The sequence below is a fragment of the Capricornis sumatraensis genome, chromosome 20, assembly GCF_032405125.1.
Source record: "Capricornis sumatraensis isolate serow.1 chromosome 20, serow.2, whole genome shotgun sequence".
NCBI classification, from domain to species: domain Eukaryota; kingdom Metazoa; phylum Chordata; class Mammalia; order Artiodactyla; family Bovidae; genus Capricornis; species Capricornis sumatraensis.
The window spans coordinates 40,294,384-40,316,143 of NC_091088.1; the positions used below are offsets into that span (position 1 = coordinate 40,294,384).

At 50.1% G+C, this 21,760-nt stretch overlaps 1 protein-coding gene across 1 annotated transcript; it reads left to right on the plus strand.

Moving 5' to 3' along the window:
- Positions 1 to 7,529: 7,529 nt before the first annotated feature.
- CES4A (carboxylesterase 4A) lies at positions 7,530 to 21,383 on the plus strand. Its single transcript, XM_068992930.1, has 14 exons — positions 7,530 to 7,587; positions 10,771 to 10,972; positions 14,790 to 14,931; positions 15,013 to 15,146; positions 15,469 to 15,622; positions 17,073 to 17,177; positions 17,255 to 17,359; positions 17,484 to 17,522; positions 18,012 to 18,152; positions 18,657 to 18,731; positions 19,118 to 19,271; positions 19,916 to 20,044; positions 20,250 to 20,322; positions 21,242 to 21,383. The coding sequence occupies exons 1-14, from the start codon at positions 7,530 to 7,532 to the stop codon at positions 21,381 to 21,383; spliced, it is 1,653 nt and encodes a 550-aa protein (XP_068849031.1).
- The last annotated feature ends 377 nt before the right edge of the window (positions 21,384 to 21,760 follow it).

A 21,760-nucleotide genomic window follows, 5' to 3' on the forward strand; every position in this document is an offset into this window, starting at 1 on the left:
TGAAATGCACTTGATTCATCCTGAAACCATTCCCTCCTTCCCAGTCAATGGAAAAATTGTCTTCTACAAAACCAGTCCCTGGTGCCAAAAATGTCGGGGACTGCTCGCTGCATTAGAGCATCAGTCTCTCTGTGACTCCTGTGAAATGTTGCGTGCTTCTCATCTAGGGGGATTTTGCCCAAACTTCCCCTCTTCCCACTTGCTCCATGGAAAGTTCCAGCTCCTACCTCAAGCTCCCCAGAGGATCCTCCTCCGGAAAGTCTTCCTTGCCTTCTCTGGGCCTGGCCCGAGCTCTGTCCATGACAATGTATTCCACTCTAGGCTGGCACTGTTGGTGTCAGTGTTCCCCTTCCCCTCTCAGAAGCTCTCTGAGAGTGGAAATCAGCCTGACCCCACTCTGCTCTTCCCATACTAGGATCAGGCAGGACCTGGGGTCAAATGATGCTCGCTGAGTGAGAGACTGACAAAGTATGAGGACGGGGACTGTTGCATGTGAACCCAGGCCCTTTAGGCACCAAAGCTCTGCTTAGTTCTGGACAAATGTTGTCCTCTCTGATCAGAAGGGTAGGTGGACTCTGGTGGCAGAGACCTGGAGTTGGAGAGGGTGGGTCCTGAGGCCTCAGGGGATCCAGCAGACAACCGATCTCAGAGGGCTCTGGCTATGGCTGGGGGAGGTCCCTGTGTCCATGCTGCCCAGTCTTGGCCCTTGCACAAGACAGAGCAGAGTCCAGCAGGGCCAGGGCCCTGACCCTTGGAAGTGAGATGCAAGCTTCCCAGCCCTAGTACCTCGCCCGCTTATGGCCTGCCTGGGCTCTTTCCTCTCCCTCCAGCTGGGGGAGACTGACTTCTGGGGTTGCACAGTTCTCGGAGCACCACCAGGACATGGGAGAACAGGCTGGGGGTGGGTGTCTGGACTAGCGCATCAGTCAGGCTGCTGTCACAGAGAGAAGACAAGATCTGCCCTCTCAGGCAACAACAGGCGAAAAGCAGCCGGAGGTTTTTGAGTGGGGCACACATTTCTTTCTTTTGTTTGGTTTTGAGGATCAATATACCCTTCCCTTGAGACATCTGGATTTTAATACAAACACAGTGACTTCCCCTCCTCCCACTATCTCATCCCACCAACTCTGGTCCCACATACACCCTTCCTCAGTCAGACTAAGTTCCTGGCTGCTGCTGAGTGAATGAAAACTACTTGCAGTTAAGACCAATTCTGTTTTGTGCATGCATGCTAAGTCGTTTTAATCATGTCCAACTCTTTGTAACCCCATGGACTGTAGCTTTCCATGTTCCTTTGTCCATGGGGTTCTCCAGGCAAGAATATTGCAGTGGGTTGCCATGCCCTCCTCCAGGGGATCTTCCCTACCCAGGGATCAAACCCATGTCTCTTGTGTCTCCTGCATTGGCAGGAGGATTCTTTACCACTTGTGCCACCTGGGAAGTTCTGTTTTGGGAAGTCCATTTGGGGCAGAAAAGAGTCATAAACCAGAGAGGTTCCAAACCGTGCTGCTCGGCTACTCTAAAGCTCCCTGCCGCCCTTGAGGCAAGTTCAAGCTCTTTACACAGCATTGAAGGCTTCTCGTTCTCATCCCTATGTCCCCACAAGCTGCTGGTAAGAGAGTCTGACAGGTAAACAGGCTCCAATTCCATAGTGTGTTACTGGAGACACAAAGGGCTGTAGGAACAGGGAGGCATAGACCGGCCTGACTTGGGGGACAGGGAAGGCAGGACATCTAGGCTGACACCGGAAGGACCAGCAGAAGTGGCTCAGGCCAGGGCGGGTAGGCTTGAGTGGTGGAGCAGGGAGGAGGGCGTTCCTGGCAGATGGAACAGCAGGAACAAAAGCCTGGAGGTTGAGATGTGCTGAGAAAACAGTTCTGTATGTTTGGAGAGGCCAGCAAAGACCAGACTGGGAGCAGCCTTGCAGGGGGCTTGGACTGGGGGCCTGGCCTGGAGGGTGACAGAGAGCCTGGGAAAGGTTTAATCCGGGGTGGGGTAACATGAAAGGGTTGGGGGTGGTGATGAGAGAGGGGACAGGGAGAGCAAGACGAGGGCCAGTGTGGGCTTCCGGCGGGGACAGAAGGCACCAGTGGGCTCTAGATTTAGAATTGACAGGCTGACGTGGTAATTGAGGGGACAAGAAGGTGAGAGAAGGGAGACTCCTGGAGGGTGGGGGTTGCCTGGGGGCGAGCAGGACTGGGTTGGGAACCAAGGGGTCGGTTTAGACCCTGCTGGAGTTACAAACAGGCCTCTTCCTCCAGGCCTGAGGGCACACTACACCTGGCAGCTGTGGGGAAGTGGGGGGTGAGGGGGACACATACCAGCTTTGGTGTCACCACTGCCAGAAAGCTCCAAGGAGGGTAGGCGAGCCTGCGGGTGAGGCGTCAGACCATGTCCCCGGTCAGCTTTCCCCCTTCTTCTCCTTCTTCCCCCAACTTCTGGGGTTTTCTGTCCATGGAAGGGAGACTAATGACTCGGCATGGTCCCAGGGGCTTGGGGTCGAGGGGGAGGCCGTGCCAGACAAGGGGGTGCTCCTAGGATTCCAGTCTTCTTGCCTCTTTACTCTCACTTCCCTGGGCCACTACTTATGGAACTCCCTCCCCTGCCGGCAGCGCATCCTCCATCCACTGATGGTCCAGCCCCAGGACCCAGAGTGAAGGGAGCAAGCCAGGGGCACCCACAAATTCAGAAGGACCAGGCCCTGCAGGGCACGGACTGGTGGACCCAGGGAGCCTCCCCAAGGCAGGGTGATGGGAAGGACCCAGTGAGCAGTGTGAGTGTGTGAGCACAAGGGGGTACTGCAGGATCAAACGTGCATACCTGGACCCAGCCACCCGATAAGAGATTGGTAGACACTCCCAGTAGATGCAGACAAGTGTGTGCATACCCAGCGCTAGTCACACACACACATTCACACACACATACCGTCACTAATAGGGTCCCAATACAGCTCAACAATTTACTAGATATGTATGAGCAAGTTATTTAGTTTCTTTGTTCCTTAGTTTTCCCATTTGTAAAATGGGGGCAATGATAGTGTTTTTCCCCCTTCATGGATCTGCTATGAGGACTGAATGATAATTAGCTGTAAAGTGCCTGGAATAGTGCCTGACACACAACATGTGCTCAAAAATTGCCCCCTAGTGTAGGTGTGGCCACAGATTTCAATTGCACTGTCTGAAAAAATCATATGGCTCCCTCAATCACAGTTCAAAGATAGAAGAACTGGGGGACATTAGGGGTGCCATCATAATGTTAGTATGAGGTTTTTCCACTTTGAAATAACTCTTGGGCCTGTGTCTGCCTAGAAGGGGTGGCAGGTGGAGCTTTGTGATGTTCTGAATCAGTCTCTGGCCTTCCCTGAGGGTCTCAGGGAAGCTGTCATCCAAGCCCCTCCCCCGCTTTACCTGCAGTCCCTCCTATTGGATTTTAGATGTATGCCCTCCAGTCTCCCTGGACCCCAGTTCCCAGCCCAGCTTGCCCAGACCCTGGGAAAACCATTCCAAGAACAGAAAGCTACTGGGTAGGGGAACACCAGCTCTGTTACTGGAGAATAGTGGCATCCACACATCCCTCCTCCCTCTGCCCCACCCCATGGGCTTCCTTTCCCATCAGCCCAGATTCCTCATGTCTTGAGATGCAGTTGCCCACTGGAGCCTCTCCTGAGGTGGTCTTGCCCCTCCCTACTGTCCCTGAGCTGACTCTTCTGACTCCGGAGGTCTTGACCAGGGCCCAGGGCACCAGGCAGAGGGCCAGGCCTCACCCCCCAAAGAAGCCTTGCTGAGCTTCCCTCTGTGCTCAAGTTCACTCACATCCTTTCTCTCCCTCAGGGCTCTGGACCATCCTCTGGGGTCCTGAGTAGTCTTATAGGACCTTTGGACCAACCTCTGGGGTCCCGAGTGGATCCCCACTTTACAGAGGAAGAAACTGAGGATCAGAGAGGGGAAGCACCTTGCCTGAGGCCACACAGAGAGTGAGGATGGAGCCAGGACCCATTCCCAGTACTGTGGGCCTCCCTCCAGACTGTGCCCTCATGCCTAGAGTGAGCTTTCTAGCTGCCAGAGTCAGGGTCTAAGGGGTGATGTAGGCAGAGGAACTGGGATTCCAATAGCCAGCACTGTCAGCGAGTGAGGCCCAGAGTGGGGAGTTTTGCAATAGTTCAGGCAGTACAGAGATGAGAGATGACCACACCGCACTGACTGGGTCTGCAGAGCTCCTGGCACAGGCTCCTTCTCTTCTCAGGAGCTTGGCTTCATCCGGTGATCTGGCCCTAAGGACACCCCACCCCACTTGTCAGGCATCTTTGAAGCCCAGTCGTGGACCAGATAGAGCCTCATTTCAGTTCAGTTCAGTTCATTCACTCCGTCGTTTCTGACTCTTTGTGACCCCGTGGACTGCAGCACACCAGGCTTCCCTGTCTTGATAGAGCCTCAGTTTTCTCTCAAAAAACAGAGGGTGCTGGGTGACCCAGGAGAAGATCACCTAGCATTCAGTTCAGTTCAGTTCAGTTCATTTCAGTCACTCAGTTATGTCTGACTCTTTGTGACCCCATGAATCGCAGCACGCCAGGCCTCCCTGTCCATCACCAACTCCCGGAGTTCACTCAGACTCATGTCCATCGAGTCCGTGATGCCATCCAGCCATCTCATCCTCGGTCATCCCCTTCTTCTACTGCCTCCAATCCCTCCCAGCATCAGAGTCTTTTCCAATGAGTCAACCCTTCGCATGAGGTGGCTAAGGTATTGGAGTTTCAGCTTTAGCATCATTCCTTCCAAAGAAATCCCTGGGCTGATCTCCTTTAGGATGGACTGGTTGGATCTCCTTGCAGTCCAAGGGACTCTCAAGAGTCTTCTCCAAAACCACAGTTCAAAAGCATCAATTCTTTGGCGCTCAGCTTTCTTCACAGTCCAACTCTCACATCCATACATGACCACTGGAAAAACCATAGCCTTGACTAGATGGACCTTTGTTGGCAAAGTAATGTCTCTGCTTTTCAACATGCTGTCTAGGTTAGCCATAACTTTCCTTCTACGGAGTAAGCGTCTTTTAATTTCATGGCTGCAGTCACCATCTGCAGTGATTTTGAAGCCCCCAAAAATAAAGTCTAACACTGTTTCCACTGTTTCCCCATCTATTTCCCATGAAGTGATGGGACCAGATGCCATGGTCTTTCGTTTTCTGAATGTTGAGCTTTAAACCAACTTTTTCACTATCCTCTTTCACTTTCATCAAGAGGTTTTTGAGTTCCTCTTCACTTTCTGCCATAAGGGTGGTGTCATCTGCATATCTGAGGTTATTGATATTTCTCCCAGCAATCTTGATTCCAGTTTATGCTTCTTCCAGCCCAGCATTTCTCATGATGTACTCTGCATATAAGTTAAATACGTAGGGTGACAATATACAGCCTCGATATACTCCTTTTCCTATTTGGAACCAGTCTGTTGTTCCATGTCCAGTTCTAACTGTTGCTTCCTGACCTGCATATAGGTTTCTCAAGAGGCAGGTCAGGTGGTCTGGTATTCCCATCTCAGAATTTTCCACAGTTTATCGTGATCCACACAGTATTATATGTCAGAATCTCAGGTTCTTACCCCTAAGATGTTTTTCCAGGGCCACCTGACTGACCCAGCGCCCTACTCAATGTTCCCATGTGGGCATTGGATGGGACCCACATGAGTCCTAGGTGCTCCACTCAGAAGCCTGGCCTGGCATTACTCCCACTCATTTGGCCCAGGTGAAAGGTTGTCTCTTCCCCAGGGAGAGGTGGCACAATTGGAGCCAGCTGTTAGCAGGACTGGTCCTTAAGGCCCACACAGAGCTGGCCAAGTTGCTGCACAGCTGGGCTGGGAATTCTACATGTGCCAGGCCTGCCTGGCAGGTAGACTCACAGTCTCATCTGCCTTTTCCACCACCCACTTCCCTTGTCCTTCACACTCACACTCCCCTCCACCTCCCAGCTTGGCCCTTTTCAGTAACACATGCTTAGTACAAACAGATAAACTAACCTTGTCAGAGCCTGGGAAGCAGAAACAAGTGGCTGTGTCACTTCCCTCAAACCAGGCTCCATACTCCTATTGATGTGGCCACACATGGACCACAGGAGAGGCTGGCAGTGTGAATCAATAAGGGGAATATGATACAGAAAGAGAAACGTGGCCCAGGCCAGATGAAGCTGCTGGTAACCCAGACTTCCCTGATCTTGCCTTTCCTGTTCCCTCCTATACCTGACTCTCTAAACCCCACAATGATAGTGCATTCTCCATAATGTTGGCTAAAGAAAACATAGAAACTACAGAAAATTTAAAAGAAAAAGAAAGAAAAAAAAATCAAGGTCACTGATGACTCTGCAACTGAGAGCCAACCACAGACTCCATTTTGGCATCAGTCCTTCCTGTTACTTTAGACATCTTTGGAGTATTTTGGTATGTACTTTCCATGGTCATATTCAACATACAATTTCAGATTCTACCTTTTTCAAGTTATTAAACCACATCCGCCTTTCCCCAAGGACTAATGATGACAGCTGACAATGGGTTTTCCCTGTTTGAATTGCTTTACCTACATGAACACATTTAACCCTTACTACAACTCGGTAAGTACTATTATCAGGCAGAATTTACAGATGGAGAAACTGGAGTCCAGAAGAGTCACACAGCTTGAAAGTGGCAGTGCTGGGATTCAAGCCCAATAGCCTGGCTCATAACCAGTGCTTAATCATCGGCTACTCTAGAGTCTCACGGAACATGATATTACTGACTGTGTACCATAAATTATATTCTGTAGGTATAACATCCTTCTTCACCCATCCCCTACAGTCTTACTGGGGTGAGACTGTTGTCAACAAGGCTATAGGACACTCATCCTGTAAACAAGTTTTTGTGTATTTTGGATGGTCTCCCAGACCAAATTTCTCGGTCAAAGGATAGGGTAGCTTTGTTTTGTTTTTAATATTTATTTGGTTACCCTGGGTCCCTGACCACCATCATCCAGGTCTGGACTTCCACATCATGACTGCTTCCAGACCCACATGGTCCTGGCTGAGAAAGTCAGCATGTGTGAGAAGGGTTAGGGAGTGCCTGTAAAAGAGACTGCACAAACCAGAGGGGAGCCTCTGTGTATGTGTGGAGGGGAAGGGGGGAGTAAGGCCTTTAAATCCGCAGGGAGGAAACCTGGGGGCTGAGAACTAAGTGCTCAGGTGTTCTGCTCCAACTTTAGTACCTACTGGTGCTCAGTGCTTAACTCACACTACCTCAACTTTAAGCCCATTGCACAGATGAGCAAACTGCAAAGGGATTGGTCTGTTTTTCGAACAGCCAAGATCGTTGACAGTGACTTATCACCCCAAGGCAGAGATAAGGCTGTGGGTTGATGGGAGAGCTAGTTACAATTTCTCCCACCCTCTCACCTTCTATTGATAATTAAAAGAAGATAGAAGTTGGACTGCCCAGCTTGCCGCAGACTCACCCACCATCTGACATCTGCGGGGTGGACATCATCCCAGACTGTGGCAGGAGCTGGCTGGCTGGAGAATGAATTGGATTCTGTGTTTGAGCCTCACCCTCCTTCTGGTGGTGCAGACAGCCTGGGGTAAGCCCCCACCCTTCCCTGGTTCAAGAGGGACATAGGCCATAGGGAGAGGCCCCCAAATCAACCTCTCCTCAGGGTAGCAGGGTAGGGACATTTAGAGATCCGGGTGGATGGGCGTGGTGGGCAGCTGGGAGCATGGACATTTATATTTATATTTTTATAAAATATATCTTATAATTTACATAACTTTATGTTTATAACTGTACACTTATATTCTTTATATAATTAATACTGTTTAAAATTCTTATTATGTTAGTATATATATATATAAGTGTATGTGTGTATATAAAATCATCATGTAACCGCCAACCAGATCAAGATCTAGAACATTTCAGGACTTCTCTGGTGGTCCAGCGGTTAATACTCTGTGCAACAATGCAGTGGGGTGGGTTCCATTCCTGGTCAGGGAACTAAGATCCCACATAACATGAGGCAAGGTCAAAAAAACAAAAAAAGATCTAGAACATTTCCAACATCTGACATGTACCTTCCCAGTCATATCCTCAAAGTAACCACCACCATTCTGATGGCTATCATAATTTAGTTTTGCCCATATTAACACATTCTTTTTTTTTTCTTGGTTTCATGCAGGAACTTAGCTCCCCAGCTAGGAATCAAACCCGAGCCCTCTGCAGTGGAAGTGAAAGTCTTAACCACTGGACTGCCAGGGAAGTCCCCACATTAAAAAATTTTTTTAACTTGAAACTTTGCTAAAACAACTTTTGGCATTCTGGCACATTGTCTGTTAATCTTTTTATTGCATATTTGTATATAGCTGTGATATAAGCACTTAAACAATTTTATTCTTTTTTTTCACTTAAGGGCATGCATAAAGAGTTTATAACTTGAGTTCATAATTACATTTACTTTTGCTGATCCCCAGATACAAATAATGCTTCTTGCCCTCACTATGGCAAGTATGACTGTGATTCAGAAAGTCTTTATTTTAGTGCATTTCTGACTATTTTCATAAGGGTGGACCTAGAGAGGAATTACTGAGTCAAAGCATGTGAACATTTTATGGCTCTTATACATTTTGCCAAATTATTTTTTTGAGGTGGTGTATCAATTTATCTTCCACCAACAGCATATGTGAGTGTTCTTTTCATTGCATCTTTGCCAGAATTGAGTGCTATCATTTTTTTAAGATTTCTTTTTTTTTTTGAATGTGGACCATTTTTCAAGTGTTTACTGTTACAATATTGCTCCTGTTTTATCTTTTTGGTTTTTTGACTGCAAAGCATGTGGGACCTTAGTTCCTTGACCAGGGATGGAACAACACCCCCCTGCATTAGAAGCACAGAGTCTTAACCACTGAACTGCCAGGGAAGTCGAGGTGCCATTGTTTTTATTAGGTAGAAATTGTAACTCTTGGTTTTAATTAGTGTTTTATGACTTCCAAAAACATGGAATATTGTTTTCATAAGTGCTTATGTATTGCCTCGGGGTAGCAGAGTTAGGACCAGGAGCACTCCTCATCAGCTCTGATCCAGGGGTTTAGAGCACTCTGTCACATGCTTAGGTGCTCCCAGAGGCTGGGGTGAGGACAGTAAAACATTATTGTTTAAAGCACAGCTCTGATGTGAGACAGTCTGTGTCACCTTGGACAAGTTATATACCCCTTTGAACCTCCATTTCCACATTTGTGTAGTAGGAAACTACAAAACAGTTACCTAATAAATTTTTTTAGGCAGATGAGGTGAGATAGCATAAAAGTGTTTGGCAGAGTGCCAAGCTATAATAAAAGATCAGTCAATCATAGTCATCAGCTATTCAATCATGATTGGACCCAGAATTTAGGGCAAATCTGAGTAATACGATAGATACTGACCTCCTGGCTCTGTGCTATGAGATCTCAAGCTGGTCACTAACCATCTCTGGGCCTCAAGGCCCCACCCCACTCCTCCAAGAGCCATTGAGAAGCCTACATGAGAGGACCATGTAAAAGGGCCTCGTAAGTTGCAAGGGACGACACACACACACACACACACACACACACAGAGGAGGTTTGAGATGGTCCTTTCCCCTCACTGGCATAACTCCGTGTTTGAAGGGTCACTATTGCAGCCAATTCTTTGCGCCCAGATATTGCTTATGTAAAACCTGGGTACGTGGGCAGAGAGGCCACCTGCAGCTGGGGTGTGAGGGTGTGTTCTTGTCACACCAATTGTTGTTGTTCAGTTGCTCAGTCATGTCGAACTCTTTTCGATCCCTCTTTGCTGCCTGACTGCAGCACGCCAGGCTCCTCTGTCCTCCACTGTCTCCCAGAGTTTGCTCAAATTCATGTCCATTGAGTCCACTGAGTCAGTGATGCTATCTAACCACCTCATCCTCTGCCACTCCCTTCTCCTATTGCCTCCAGTCTTTCCCAGCATCAGGTCTTTTCCAGTGAGTCAGCTCTTCGCATCAGGTGGCCAAAGTATTGGAGCTTCAGCTTCAGCATCAGTCCTTCCAATGAACATTCAGGGTTGATTTCCTTTAGGATTGACTGGTTTGATCTCCTTGCAGTACAAGGGATTCCCAAGAGTCTTCTCCAGCTCCACAGCTCGAAAGCATCAATCCTTTGGCACTCAGCTGTATCAATGCTATTCAAAAAATGAGTTGCATCAAAATCTCCTAGAAGGGATTGAAAATCTAATTTCCTGATGCGACCTGAGATTCTCTTTCAGAGGATGTAGAATGGGACCTAGGAATCTGAATTTCCTGATGATTTCTCCAGAGGATTCTAATGCCCAATCAAGTTTGATAATATTTTGATTAGATTTGCTTTCTGTCATTTTGTAGGGTGAGCCCCCAGGGAACCAGGGCACAGAAAAATTCAGCTTTTTGTTTTGGTTTTTGACCATTTGGCTTGTGAGATCTTAGTTCCCCAGCCAGGGATTGAGCCTGGGCCCTTGGCAGTAAGAGTGCAGAGTTCTAGCACTGGACCATCAGGAAATTCCCCAAAATTTTAGTTTTGATAAAGGGGGAGGAGGAGAAAGAAATGACAGGGGTGCTTCAGGAAGGGGAAAAACAAACAAACATAGCTTTGATATCTTAAATCAAATACACTAGATAAAATTCCTAAGAGGAACACAAAAGAAGTAGGCAATGACACAATTGTGAAAAGTTTCAAGCTGGTGCTGTGGCAGATGGGTTAAGGTGTTTCTGATGTCCAGGGTGACCCTTCTCTTCTCTTTCTAGGTGCCTTGCACACCAAGGAGCCTCTAGCAGATACCAAATATGGGACACTCCGAGGAAAGCAGATACACGTGGGGAAGACGCCCATCAATGTCTTCCTAGGAGTTCCCTTCTCCAGACCTCCTGTGGGTGCCCGCAGATTCGCTGCCCCAGAACCCCCAGAGCCCTGGAAAGGAATCAGAGATGCTACCACCTATGCCCCTGTGTAAGAACCAGAGGACTGTGGGCTGGGTGGTGGGCAGATCCCAAGCAAGGTGGTGAACCCATGCCCGCTTCTGGGCCAGGGTTTGAACAACTCACTGAAGAGTGCACTGTGTGGCCACAGGCAAGCCTGGGGACCATTCTGGGCCTCAGTTTCCAAATCTATATAATGAAGTAGCTGGTCTAGATGGTATTTAAGGCACTGATGAGGCTGTTTTTTATCCTCTTGTGGGAAGGCTCCAGGCAAAGAGGAGGTGCCTACTGACTGTGCCCCCAGGACTTGCTGGGGAGCTGAGTTTCCCTGAATATGTGTGAGGAACAGTACCCACACACACACAGAACCCTGAGCTCTCCCCTCTTCCTCGGTGCTTAAACCTAAGAAGCCCACACGTCACCCCCAGCCCTTCACTGCAGAATATGGGGAAACCTGGAGTCAGTTGCAGTTTCAATGTCCCAGGGTCCTAATGCAACCCCTAGCTGGGCCTGAGTCACATGAGCATGTTGGGACAATGACTGCCCTTTGAAGCACTGGGCTTGGCAGTTAACCAAGAACAAGTATATTTACTGTTCATTCAGACCATTGAGTAACGCACTGTCCAGAACATTCTGTGATGAATATTAACACTGTTCAGCATTGGTTGGATAAAATACTGGATTTAGAAAAATGTCTACTATGAGAACCTGGGCGTCAGGTGATATAAAAAACTACAACTACTTGGGTATCTAGTTGTTAAAAAACAGGATGTTAGAACATGATTGACTGTTACTGGAACACTGAGGTGCCGGTTGTTAAACTACTGGCCATCACTGAGAGAAGCCTAGACATTCTGAACATTGTGTGAGTGTTATTCGGAACTCCATGGGTCAGGTGACAGAACATGGAAAAACCGTTGCTGGAACACTGAGGATCAAGAGTTTCGAGATTGGGGTATCCCGTGCATAAACATCCGGGTGTCAGTTGTGGGAATATTGGCCACTGGCTGTTTGAAACACAGAATGTCAGGTGTAAGAATTTGTGGATAATTTAGAACAGATTGTGGGGTGGTAATTAAGGGGAGAACAGGGAGAAAGAAAGCTCTTGCAGAGATGATGGCTTTGACCAGGGTAGTTACAGTGGAGGTGGGAGGGAGTAGTCAGGCTCTAGATTTATTTTGAAGGTAAAATTGACAGGATTTTCTGAAGAATTGGATGTGAGTCACAAGGAAAGAAGAATAATCAAGGATAATGACTAGTTTGGGGGCAGAGCAGCAAGGCGAATAGAGGCACAATTTACCTAAATGGAGAAAACTAGGGGAAGAGCAGGTTTGGGCAAAACAAGAGTTCATTTTGGGGTGTTAGGTTTGGCATGTCTAATAGATATCCATGTGGAGATGTGGAATAGATGGTTTGGACAAAGGGAGCTGGAAGGAGACTAGTCATCAGAATGTCAGTGGTGTGAAGCCCTAGGCCTGAAGGACATCAGCTCAGGAAAGAAAAATCAGACTGAAAAGAGAAATGAGGATTGAGGCCTGGGGCATTCTCCTGCTGAGGCCGGAGAGAAGAGAAGGAGTCACCCATGAGGTGGCAGGAAAACCAGGAGAGTGGGATTACAGAAGCCGAGAAGGAAGGCAGGTGGCAGAGGATGAGATGGTTGGATGGCATCACCAACTCGATGGGCATGAATCTGAACAAACTTCGGGAGACAGTGGAAGACAGAGGAGCCTGGCGTGCTGTAGTCCACAGGGTCACAAAGAATAAGACATGACTTGGTGACTGAACAACAGAGAAGGAAAGCTCTGAAGAAGCAGAGAATGGTCAACCATACAGAGGGGCTACCAGGGCAAGTAAGATGATGGGAGAGATTTAGCAAGATGGAAGTCATTGGTGACTTTGACGGGAATGGGTTTAGTGGCAGGTTGGAGACAGAGGCCTCAAATGCTTATAATCCCAGTTCTAGGCTCTAAGAGCCCTGGCCTTCCTGCTGGGATGCTGGATGTGATTTATTGGACAGCATAAAAAAAGCTGAGTGCCGAAGAAGTGATGCTTTTGAACTGTGGTGTTGGAGAAGACTCTTGAGAGTCCCTTGGACTGTAAGTAGATCCAACCAGTCCATCCTAAAGGAAATCAGTCCTGAATATTCATTGGAAGGACTGATGCTGAAGCTGAAATTCCAATACTTTAGCCACCTGATGTGAAGAACCGACTCATTGGGAAAGACCTTGTGCTGGGAAAGATTGAAGGCAGGAGGAGAAGGGGACTACAGAGGACGAGATGGTTGGATGGCATCACCAACTCAATGGACATGAGTTTGAGTAAATTCCAGAAGTTGGTGATGGACAGGGAGGCCTGGTGTGCTGCAGTCCATGGGGTTGCACAGTCGGACATGACTGAGCTACTGAGCTGAACTGATCCTAACACCAACATTAGCTGCTGCTGAGAAGTCAAACAAAGACAATTTATATAGAGAGAGACAAGTTGCCTACTGGTGATCTTGGACAGGCTGGTAGGTGTGGAGGAAAAGAAAATCTATTGAAAAGTTTGGCCTTGAGGGGAAGAGAGAGATAGATTAGTTGCTGGAGAAGGTGGGTAGTAGAGGATAGGTATGTTGAAACGCTGTGGGGAAGGACTGAAAAGGAACAGGTGATGATCTAGGGTTAGGGAGGAGGGGATGAATTACACCTACAAAAACTCACATACACACAGTGAAGACAGGCTGGAACAAGAGAAGGGAACAGAGGAGTAGGTAGACAGGGTTCCTGCATCCAGTCAAATGTGCCCAGCCCCACCTGTTATAAGAATAGCCATCTCCAGGGCTGGGCCAGCATGGTGGGAAGGCAAGATGGCCTGACAGCCCCAGATCTATATAATGCATAGGCACAGGGCCAAGTGCCAGGAATCAGATGAACACATCTTCATCCCTACCCTTTGGAAGCAAAAACAACCAATCAAAATTACTCCAAGCCAATATTATAGTTAGTAGTGTATAGAGGTTTGGGATGCCCAGAGGGGAAAGTGCCCAGCAGAGACACACATAAGCTGGAGCTTAAATGTGAGTAGGAGCTTTCTGGGCAGAGGAGAAGGCATTTGGTAGAGAGAATAGAGGCATGGGGGCTTGGAGGTGGGAGGCAAGAGGTCATCTGTATTTGGAGCAAAGAGTGACTGCGAGGAGATGACTAGATGGGAAGGAGAGCCTAGGTCAGTGTGGGTGAACCTAGACTTTATCCTGGGGGCAGGAGGAACCAGGGAGGGTAATAAGGAGGGGAGTGACATGGTCAGATTTGTGTTGTCTGTCAACCTTTCCGGCCAGGGAGTGGAGGATGAGTTGGAGGGGAGTGAAGAGGCAGGGGTAGAGTCCTGGCCAGAGTGATGGTGGCTTTCACAGGACAGCAGCCTTGAAGTGAACAGAGGGGGCCTACTCAAAAGTTGTTCTGGAGTCAGAATAGAGACTGAGGGGAGGACAGGGCATGTAAGAAAGGAGGTGCTCAGGGCACCCAGGTTTCTAGCTTGATAGCACTAACAGGTCTCCAACAGGAGCAGGGAACTGCTTCCTTCCTTGGGAAGAGGCACACCAAGGTGCAAGGCAGCGAATGCCAACCTGCCTCTCACCCCTGGACCTAATGTTAGCGGAGACTGCTAGGACAGGGTACACACACACACACACACACACACACACACACACACACACACACACACACACACACATTGCCTAAATTTTGCACACACACACACACATTGCCTAAATTTTGCTTTGGATTCTAGTCCCTCACTACTGGAACCTAGGTTGAAACCAGTCTCCCCAATATCACCACGGTGCTGGACCCCAACTCACATCGTGTCCACAGGTGCCTCCAGGAGTCCTGGGGGCAGGTCACCTCCATGTATTTCAACACACACAAGCAATATAAATGGCTACACTTCAATGAGGACTGTCTGTACCTGAATGTGCACGCGCCAGTGCGAGCGCGCGGGGACCCTCTGCAGCCCGTGAGTACTCAGCCTTCAACCACACACCATCCCACTCAAGCACCCCACTGTCCCGCTCAGGCCTCAACCCTTCTCGCCCAGGTGATGATCTGGTTCCCAGGAGGCGCCTTCCTCGTGGGTTCCGCTTCCACGTACGATGGCTCCGAATTGGCTGCCCGGGAGAAAGTGGTGGTCGTGGTTCTGCAGCACAGGCTCGGCATCTTGGGCTTCCTCAGGTGGGCGGGACCGGAAACCTGCGCCTGGGGCCAGGGGCGGGGCCTCCTCGGCTCTTGGGCTAAGGGCGGAGGAGGTGAGGATTGGGTGGAAGAATGGGGGCGTGGTCTATGGGCCGTGTCCTCATGAGGGGCGTGGCAGGTCTAATACTTGGAGCAGACTGGCAGGTGCTCGCTACCGCTCAATGGGGCGGCGCCCAATTATAAGGAAGGAGATGCGGTGGTCAGACCCAGTCTCTGAGGAACAGGGCCAAGCAAGGCGCGAGGCTCCCCAGCACCCAGGCGTTGGGGCTCCTGACCCTGATAGTGAGCCCCGCGCTCTCAGCACTGGGGACAGCCAAGCGCGCGGGAACTGGGCGCTGCTGGACCAGATTGCGGCTCTGCGCTGGGTGCAGAAGAACATCGAAGCCTTCGGCGGAGACCCAGGCTGCGTGACTTTATTCGGCCAGTCATCAGGGGCCATGTGCATCTCGGGATTGGTGAGTGCAATGCCCAGATAGACCTAAGCACAGTCGCAGGACCGCGTGGCCTACGGGTTCTGCACATATACTTGTGCAGATTTGGTATACAAGAACATTCCAATCCACAGACCTGCCCTCACCACTGCCATGGGTACCACCCCTCACAACCAAGGATATCTGTTCCATTCAGGGAGGAAACCAAGCCAGCCCAGAAAGGGCAATGCTAAGACTATGAATGTGGTGGGCCAGAAAGATCATCCAGCACTTCCTGCCTCTCCACATTCCCCCAGAGGTCTATGCCCCAAACAGAGACCACTATGAGCCCTCTGGGCAGGGTTGGGGCCACCGATCAGGCATTGGAGTCAGGCTTAGGTTAGAGACTGGGCGACTTCTGGGGTACTGCTGACCTAGAGTTTGAGGGTAAGTCAGGTGCCCTGTGAGGGTCATGTGGCTGGGCAATCAGCGGGGACCACATCACACAGGACCTCATGGGCCACAGTAATAACACTCAAACACTTGAGCACATTCCGTGTGCCAGTCCATTTTCTAAGCACCTTACACGTATTCATTCATTGAATTACCTCAACAATCCAAAAAGAGGAGTATTCCCTTTCTGCACTCTACAAAAAGAGAAGTGTTCTCCACTCTACAGAGGAAGAAAGTGAGGCCCAGAGAAGTTAAGCAACTTTATTGAAAATGCATTGGAGAGCAGGCAAATATTTTAAGCAGGAGAGTGACACAATCAGATGTGCCTTTAGAGTTGGCTCTGTCTGCTGGATCTGGGTTAAAATGAAGCACAAACAGGCTTGGAGTCCAGCTTGGGGTGAGGGATGTTATATCTAATGGGGGCTAGTTCTGAAAAAGAAGCAGGAAGGATGGACAGTAGAGGAGCGATGCAGGAGGCCAAATAGTCAGGACAGGGCCAACTGCAGCATGCAGATGACCATAGGAGGGAGGGAAGGCCCAGGCAGATGGTGTAGGTAAGAGACAACACCCAGATGGGGAGTGGCTGGAGTAAGTTTGGGGCACATGAAGTCTGAGGTGCCCAGGAGACAGGATGGGGGTCCCATATATGGTTGTTCTCTCCAACCTGGGTAGCAGGGGAAGGCTAAGAGCTATCAGCGCAGGTAACTGGGGTCATGGGAACCATAGGGTCCCCTTCCCATATCCCTAGCCCAGTAGCAGAGGGGAGGCCCTTTTGGTTTTTTACACCAGCAGAACCACTGCAACAACACCAGATGCCCTGGGGGACCCCTGTGGCCATTCCACAGACCAGGACATGGATGCCCAGAGAGTGGAAGGCTCAGGCTCTAGATTGAGGACTCCAACCCAGAACTCCTGTCTCCCTCCTTGCTTCTGCCCTCTCTGGGCCCCTTCAAGCAGCCCCGCCAGGCCAGAAAGGCACCCCAAACTGCCCAAGTGGTCCCCATTTGTGCGTGTCATGGCTGCCACTCCCCTCCCCCTGCAGATGACATCACCCCTAGCCCGGGGTCTCTTCCATCGGGCCATTTCCCAGAGTGGCACTGCAGTATTCCAGATCTTCATCACTCCTGATCCACTGAAGGTGGCCAAGGTGAGTGTCTCCTCTCTCCTAAGGTTCAGCAAGGGAGGCAGGATGGGCACACCCTCAAGCACCTCTTCTCTTCACAGAAGATTGCCCAGCTGGCAGGCTGCAATCACAACAGCACAAAGATTCTGGTAGACTGCCTGAGAACACTATCAGGGGCTGAGGTGATGCGTGTTTCCCAGAAGATGGTACGTGGAACTTCCTTCGGGCCTCTGACCCAGCTGCCTGCATCCTTCTGACCTGGTACCCAGCCACTCCCGGCATCATGCCTCAGAAGAGTCCCTTTAGTCCCATCTTCTTCTCTTCCCACAGAGATTCTTCAAACTGCACTCCCAGGAAGACCCTCAAAAGGTGAGCAGGCCCCATTCTGTCTGAACCTCTCCTGTGAGCCAGACACTTAGGATACTCAGGCCAAAATTCCTTCACAGGGCGGATGTTCCACTGGGGGCAGACAATAAACACTATAAATAAATTAATTATTCACTTCTTTAAGAGGTGATAAGTTAATGGAAACAAAAGGAGGAGAGTCAGGAGGTTGGGCATGTTGGGAGGGGTAGGATTTTAAATAGAAGGAAAAGAGAAGTCTTAGCAAAGATTTTCAAGAGATGAGTGAATGCACTATGTGAATACCTCTTGGTGTCAGCTGAGGGATGGGAGATGGGGGAATCCTGAGTCTGAGTAGCCTGGTTCTCTCACCAGGTTCACTGAGCCCCAGCTTTTTCCCAATCAAAGCGTATATAGCTAGAGTAATTTCTGGAACTTGCTGAGCTGATGTCTTAGACCAACGGGGTCCTAGGAGGGTAACAGGAAGGATTGGCTGGAAACCCCCTTGCCTTATAGATTGTGTGGTTCATGAGCCCCGTGGTGGACGGTGTAGTGTTCCAAGACAACCCTATTGTGCTCCTGACTCAGGGGCAGGTTGCACCTGTGCCTTACCTTTTGGGTGTCAACAGTCTGGAGTTCAACTGGCTCTTGCCTTTTGTAAGTGAAGAAGAGGGATGCCCATCACAGTAGGGGTAGGAGAGGATGCCTCTTGAGCAGTGCTGGGTACCAGGTCAGATCCCAGAGGTCTCTCTGGGGATGCCCAAGAGCTTGGGAGCCTCCTGCAGTCCCTGTGCAGTAGGAACTGTACAGGAATGGGGAGAGGGAGAGAAGTCTCTTGGAGGTTTGGGGGCCCAAAATCTTTAGCTCATAGTGTGAATGGGTCCTCATATCCATTCGTTCCCCTCTAGGCGGCTATACATCCTGGATCCCTCCCTTGCCCCCTGGGTGGATCAGGGCAGATGCCCGAGCTCAGGAGGGCCCTCCCAGCCCCCACTGCAGCTCCAAACCAAGTTAGTGATGGAGAGGTTGGGAGCAGGAGTGCGGGAAAGGGTCATGGGCACTTCTGCTCTGAGAAGAGCCTTGGGGCCTGATGTAGCACAGCTGGAATCCTTCCTAATGTTTGGGCCTGGCCTACGCCTGGGCCCTTGCCTTGTGGAGCAGATCATGAAGTTGCCGATGAGCCATCTGAGGAAAGAAACCATCAGCAAGCTGCTCTGGAGTACCAGCACCCTGTTGGTGAGGGGCCGTGCTGTCACGTGTGCTCTGCTTGGTTGGACGCGGCAGCCTCCCTATTTTTACCTAGTAGCTGCTCTCCACAAAGGGTTCCCGGCCAGGACAGAGGTATTCCTTGGGGGGGCCTGGGGTTTTGCATGGGATCAGGTGGCTGCTGCTGGGCAAGGCTCTCCAGACTTCCTCGGGGACACAGCAGGCAGTTCTCATGCAGCTAAAACACTGGGGTAAGAATTGTTAAACAGGGAGACCTTCCCAGGAGGCTCCTCATCCCCCTACACCCAGGCCAAAAACTCCTGGGGGTGCCAAGCCTGGATCCAAGTCACTGGTGTGCCTACCTCTGACCCAGCTGGCACCCCACACCTCAGGGTGGGTGTGACTTCCCCACCTAGAATGTCACCAAGGAGCAGTTGCCACTGGTGATGGAAGAGTACCTGAGTGATGTGGATGGTCATGACCAGAAGATGCTACAGGAACATGTGATGGACCTAGCTGGGGATGCTACCTTTGTGTACTCCACACTGCAGGCTGCCCGCTACCATCGCAGTATGTGGGGTCCTCAAGAGTGGCCACGCCCTGTCCACTGGTGCTGCTTGCCACTGGGCTGGCCAATCACTCACTCACCCTCTCTGTACCTCTGGGCTGATGTAGAATTCCAAGCGGTCACAGAAGAGGCAGCATACTGTCAACTGCAGAGGAGAGAGGCCATTCCTTAGGGCTGAGGAGGGCTGGCCTTGGCCAGAGGAAACAGCCTAGGGTGGTCAGGGAAGGTCTCCTGGCTGCAAGGACAGGCCTCTATAGGGGTATCTTGGAGATCCTGCCCAGGCTGACCCAGGCTTGGGCAACACGTGGGTGAGAGGTCAAAGGAGGGGCTGGAGAAGGTAGACACTGAAGAATCTTAAGTGCCAAACAGAGAGAGGAGAGGTTCAGTGGAAGGAAGAGGAAGGCTTACCACAATCCCGTGAACTGTTTTCACGTCCCTAGTCTGCAGATGAGGACTTGCAGCTCTGAGAGGTTGGGTGTCTTGACCCAGGTCACATGGCTAATGAGTAGTGTAGGTGGGATTCGAATCTGCTCCCTGGGTTCTGAAGCCCAAGGGAGCTTGATGCAGGTGGGTGGGATGTGTGGGGTGGATGAGAAGCCCGGGCTGAGACTTTTTCAGCAACTTTCATTGGGTTCTTTGTTCCTAGATGCTGGCTTCCCTGTCTACCTGTACGAGTTTGAGCACTATGCTCCTGGCACTATCGTAAAACCCCGCACTGATGGGGCAGACCACGGAGATGAGATCGGCTTCATCTTCGGAAGTCCCTTCTCCAAAGGTGCCGAAGCCCCACCTGACTCCCCGCTGGGTGTCTAATCTCTCCATCTTTGTGTTCCGACCCCTGGCTGACCACAGGGAGTTGACTAGCAAATTCTTAATCTGGAATGCTCTCCCAAATGAAAGCCTCCCAGCAAGAAAGCAGTGGGGTGGGATGCCCCCACCCCATGCTCTGTTCTAAACACCACCTTCCATTCTGCCTCCAGGCCATTCCTCAAGCAAGGAAAAGGCACTGAGCCTCCAGATGATGAAATACTGGGCCAACTTTGCTCGCTCAGGGTGAGTCTGGTCCCCCAATACGTGCGGGTGGTCTTCCTACCAGCGCTAGACCCAACGGTCAGCTGTTTCAGATATTTGTCCTTGTGTGTCCCATAGAAAAGGCACCCGGGCCTAAATGTCCCTAGAATGTACCTTTGTCCCATGACCACATCCTTCATTCACTCAAGCATTCCACAGTCACTGCCAATACGCCTTTTTGTGGCCAGTTCAATACTGGGAGCTGGAATTCAAGGGTATCATAGACATGATCCCCAACTGCCAGCAGCCTATTAATGGTTAACAAAAATATTAAATTACCATCTGGCATGATGAGAATTGTGTTGGGGGAGCAGAAGGCACTATGAGAGCATAGAGGAGGTGTCTGACCGACCTGGGGTGGGCAGGGGTGGCTTCCTGGCAGAGATGACTTCTGAGCTGAGCTTTGGCTAGTCTTGCAACTAGTTTCCATCTCCGCGTTCTGTCTTCTTTCTCTCCATCCTCCTGGTGACACTCAAGGGAGCTTTCTGAAATATCATTTGACCAAGTCACCCACTTAAAACTTCATGGCTTCCCTTTGTTCCCAGGTAAAGTCTCATCCCCTTCACTTGGAACAAAAGTCTTCAAAATCCTTCCTGTTTCATCTCCTCTCCACACTATTCTCTTGACACACTGTATATTTTCACCTAACCCTGTACTTGTGCTTTCTTCCAAAAGCCCTGGGCTTTCATACCTCCAATCCTTTACACATACAGTTCCCTCTTCCTCAAAGTCCTCTCTCACCACACTTTTCCTCCTCTTTCTTAAAGATCTGTCTAAATATCATCTCTGTAAGGCCTTCTTGAACCCTACCTCCCAAAGGGAAAGTGAATGAGGGAAAAGTAACAGAACGAGGCAAGATGAAGATGAGCTCAAATAATCCTCCCTCCTTCCTCCCTGGCAGAAACCCCAATGGTGGGAAGCTGCCCTACTGGCCACGCTACAACAAGTATGAGAAGTACCTGCAGCTGGATTTAACCACAAGGGTGGGTGTGATGCTCAAGGAGGAGAAGATGGCGTTTTGGAAAAAGCTGCACCAGAATTAAGGACCTGAAAAGCAAGGCAATTCTGAGGACGGCTCTGCAGGAGGGAGCCTTAGGGATTGTCCCACCATGCAGGCCTTGGGAAGACTGGCCATGGACATATCTGGGACAAGCATCTGGCCCTCCCCAGTCCAGGTCCTGCAGAGGGTCCCTATTCCTTCCATGACAGAGCCTTAGCCTGTTTGGGGCCCAGAAGCACCCTCTTCAGCCTGACATCCCATGATGTCCAGCTATCTCACTGACCACTGGATTAGTCCAGGCCCTTTCTGCCAGATTCTGCCCAGCTACCCAGACTCAGAACAAATGCTTCTCTTCCTTCTCCAAATTCTCCCACCCATCAAGGTCAGCTTCAAGCTACTTCTTATGGGAAGTCCACTCAG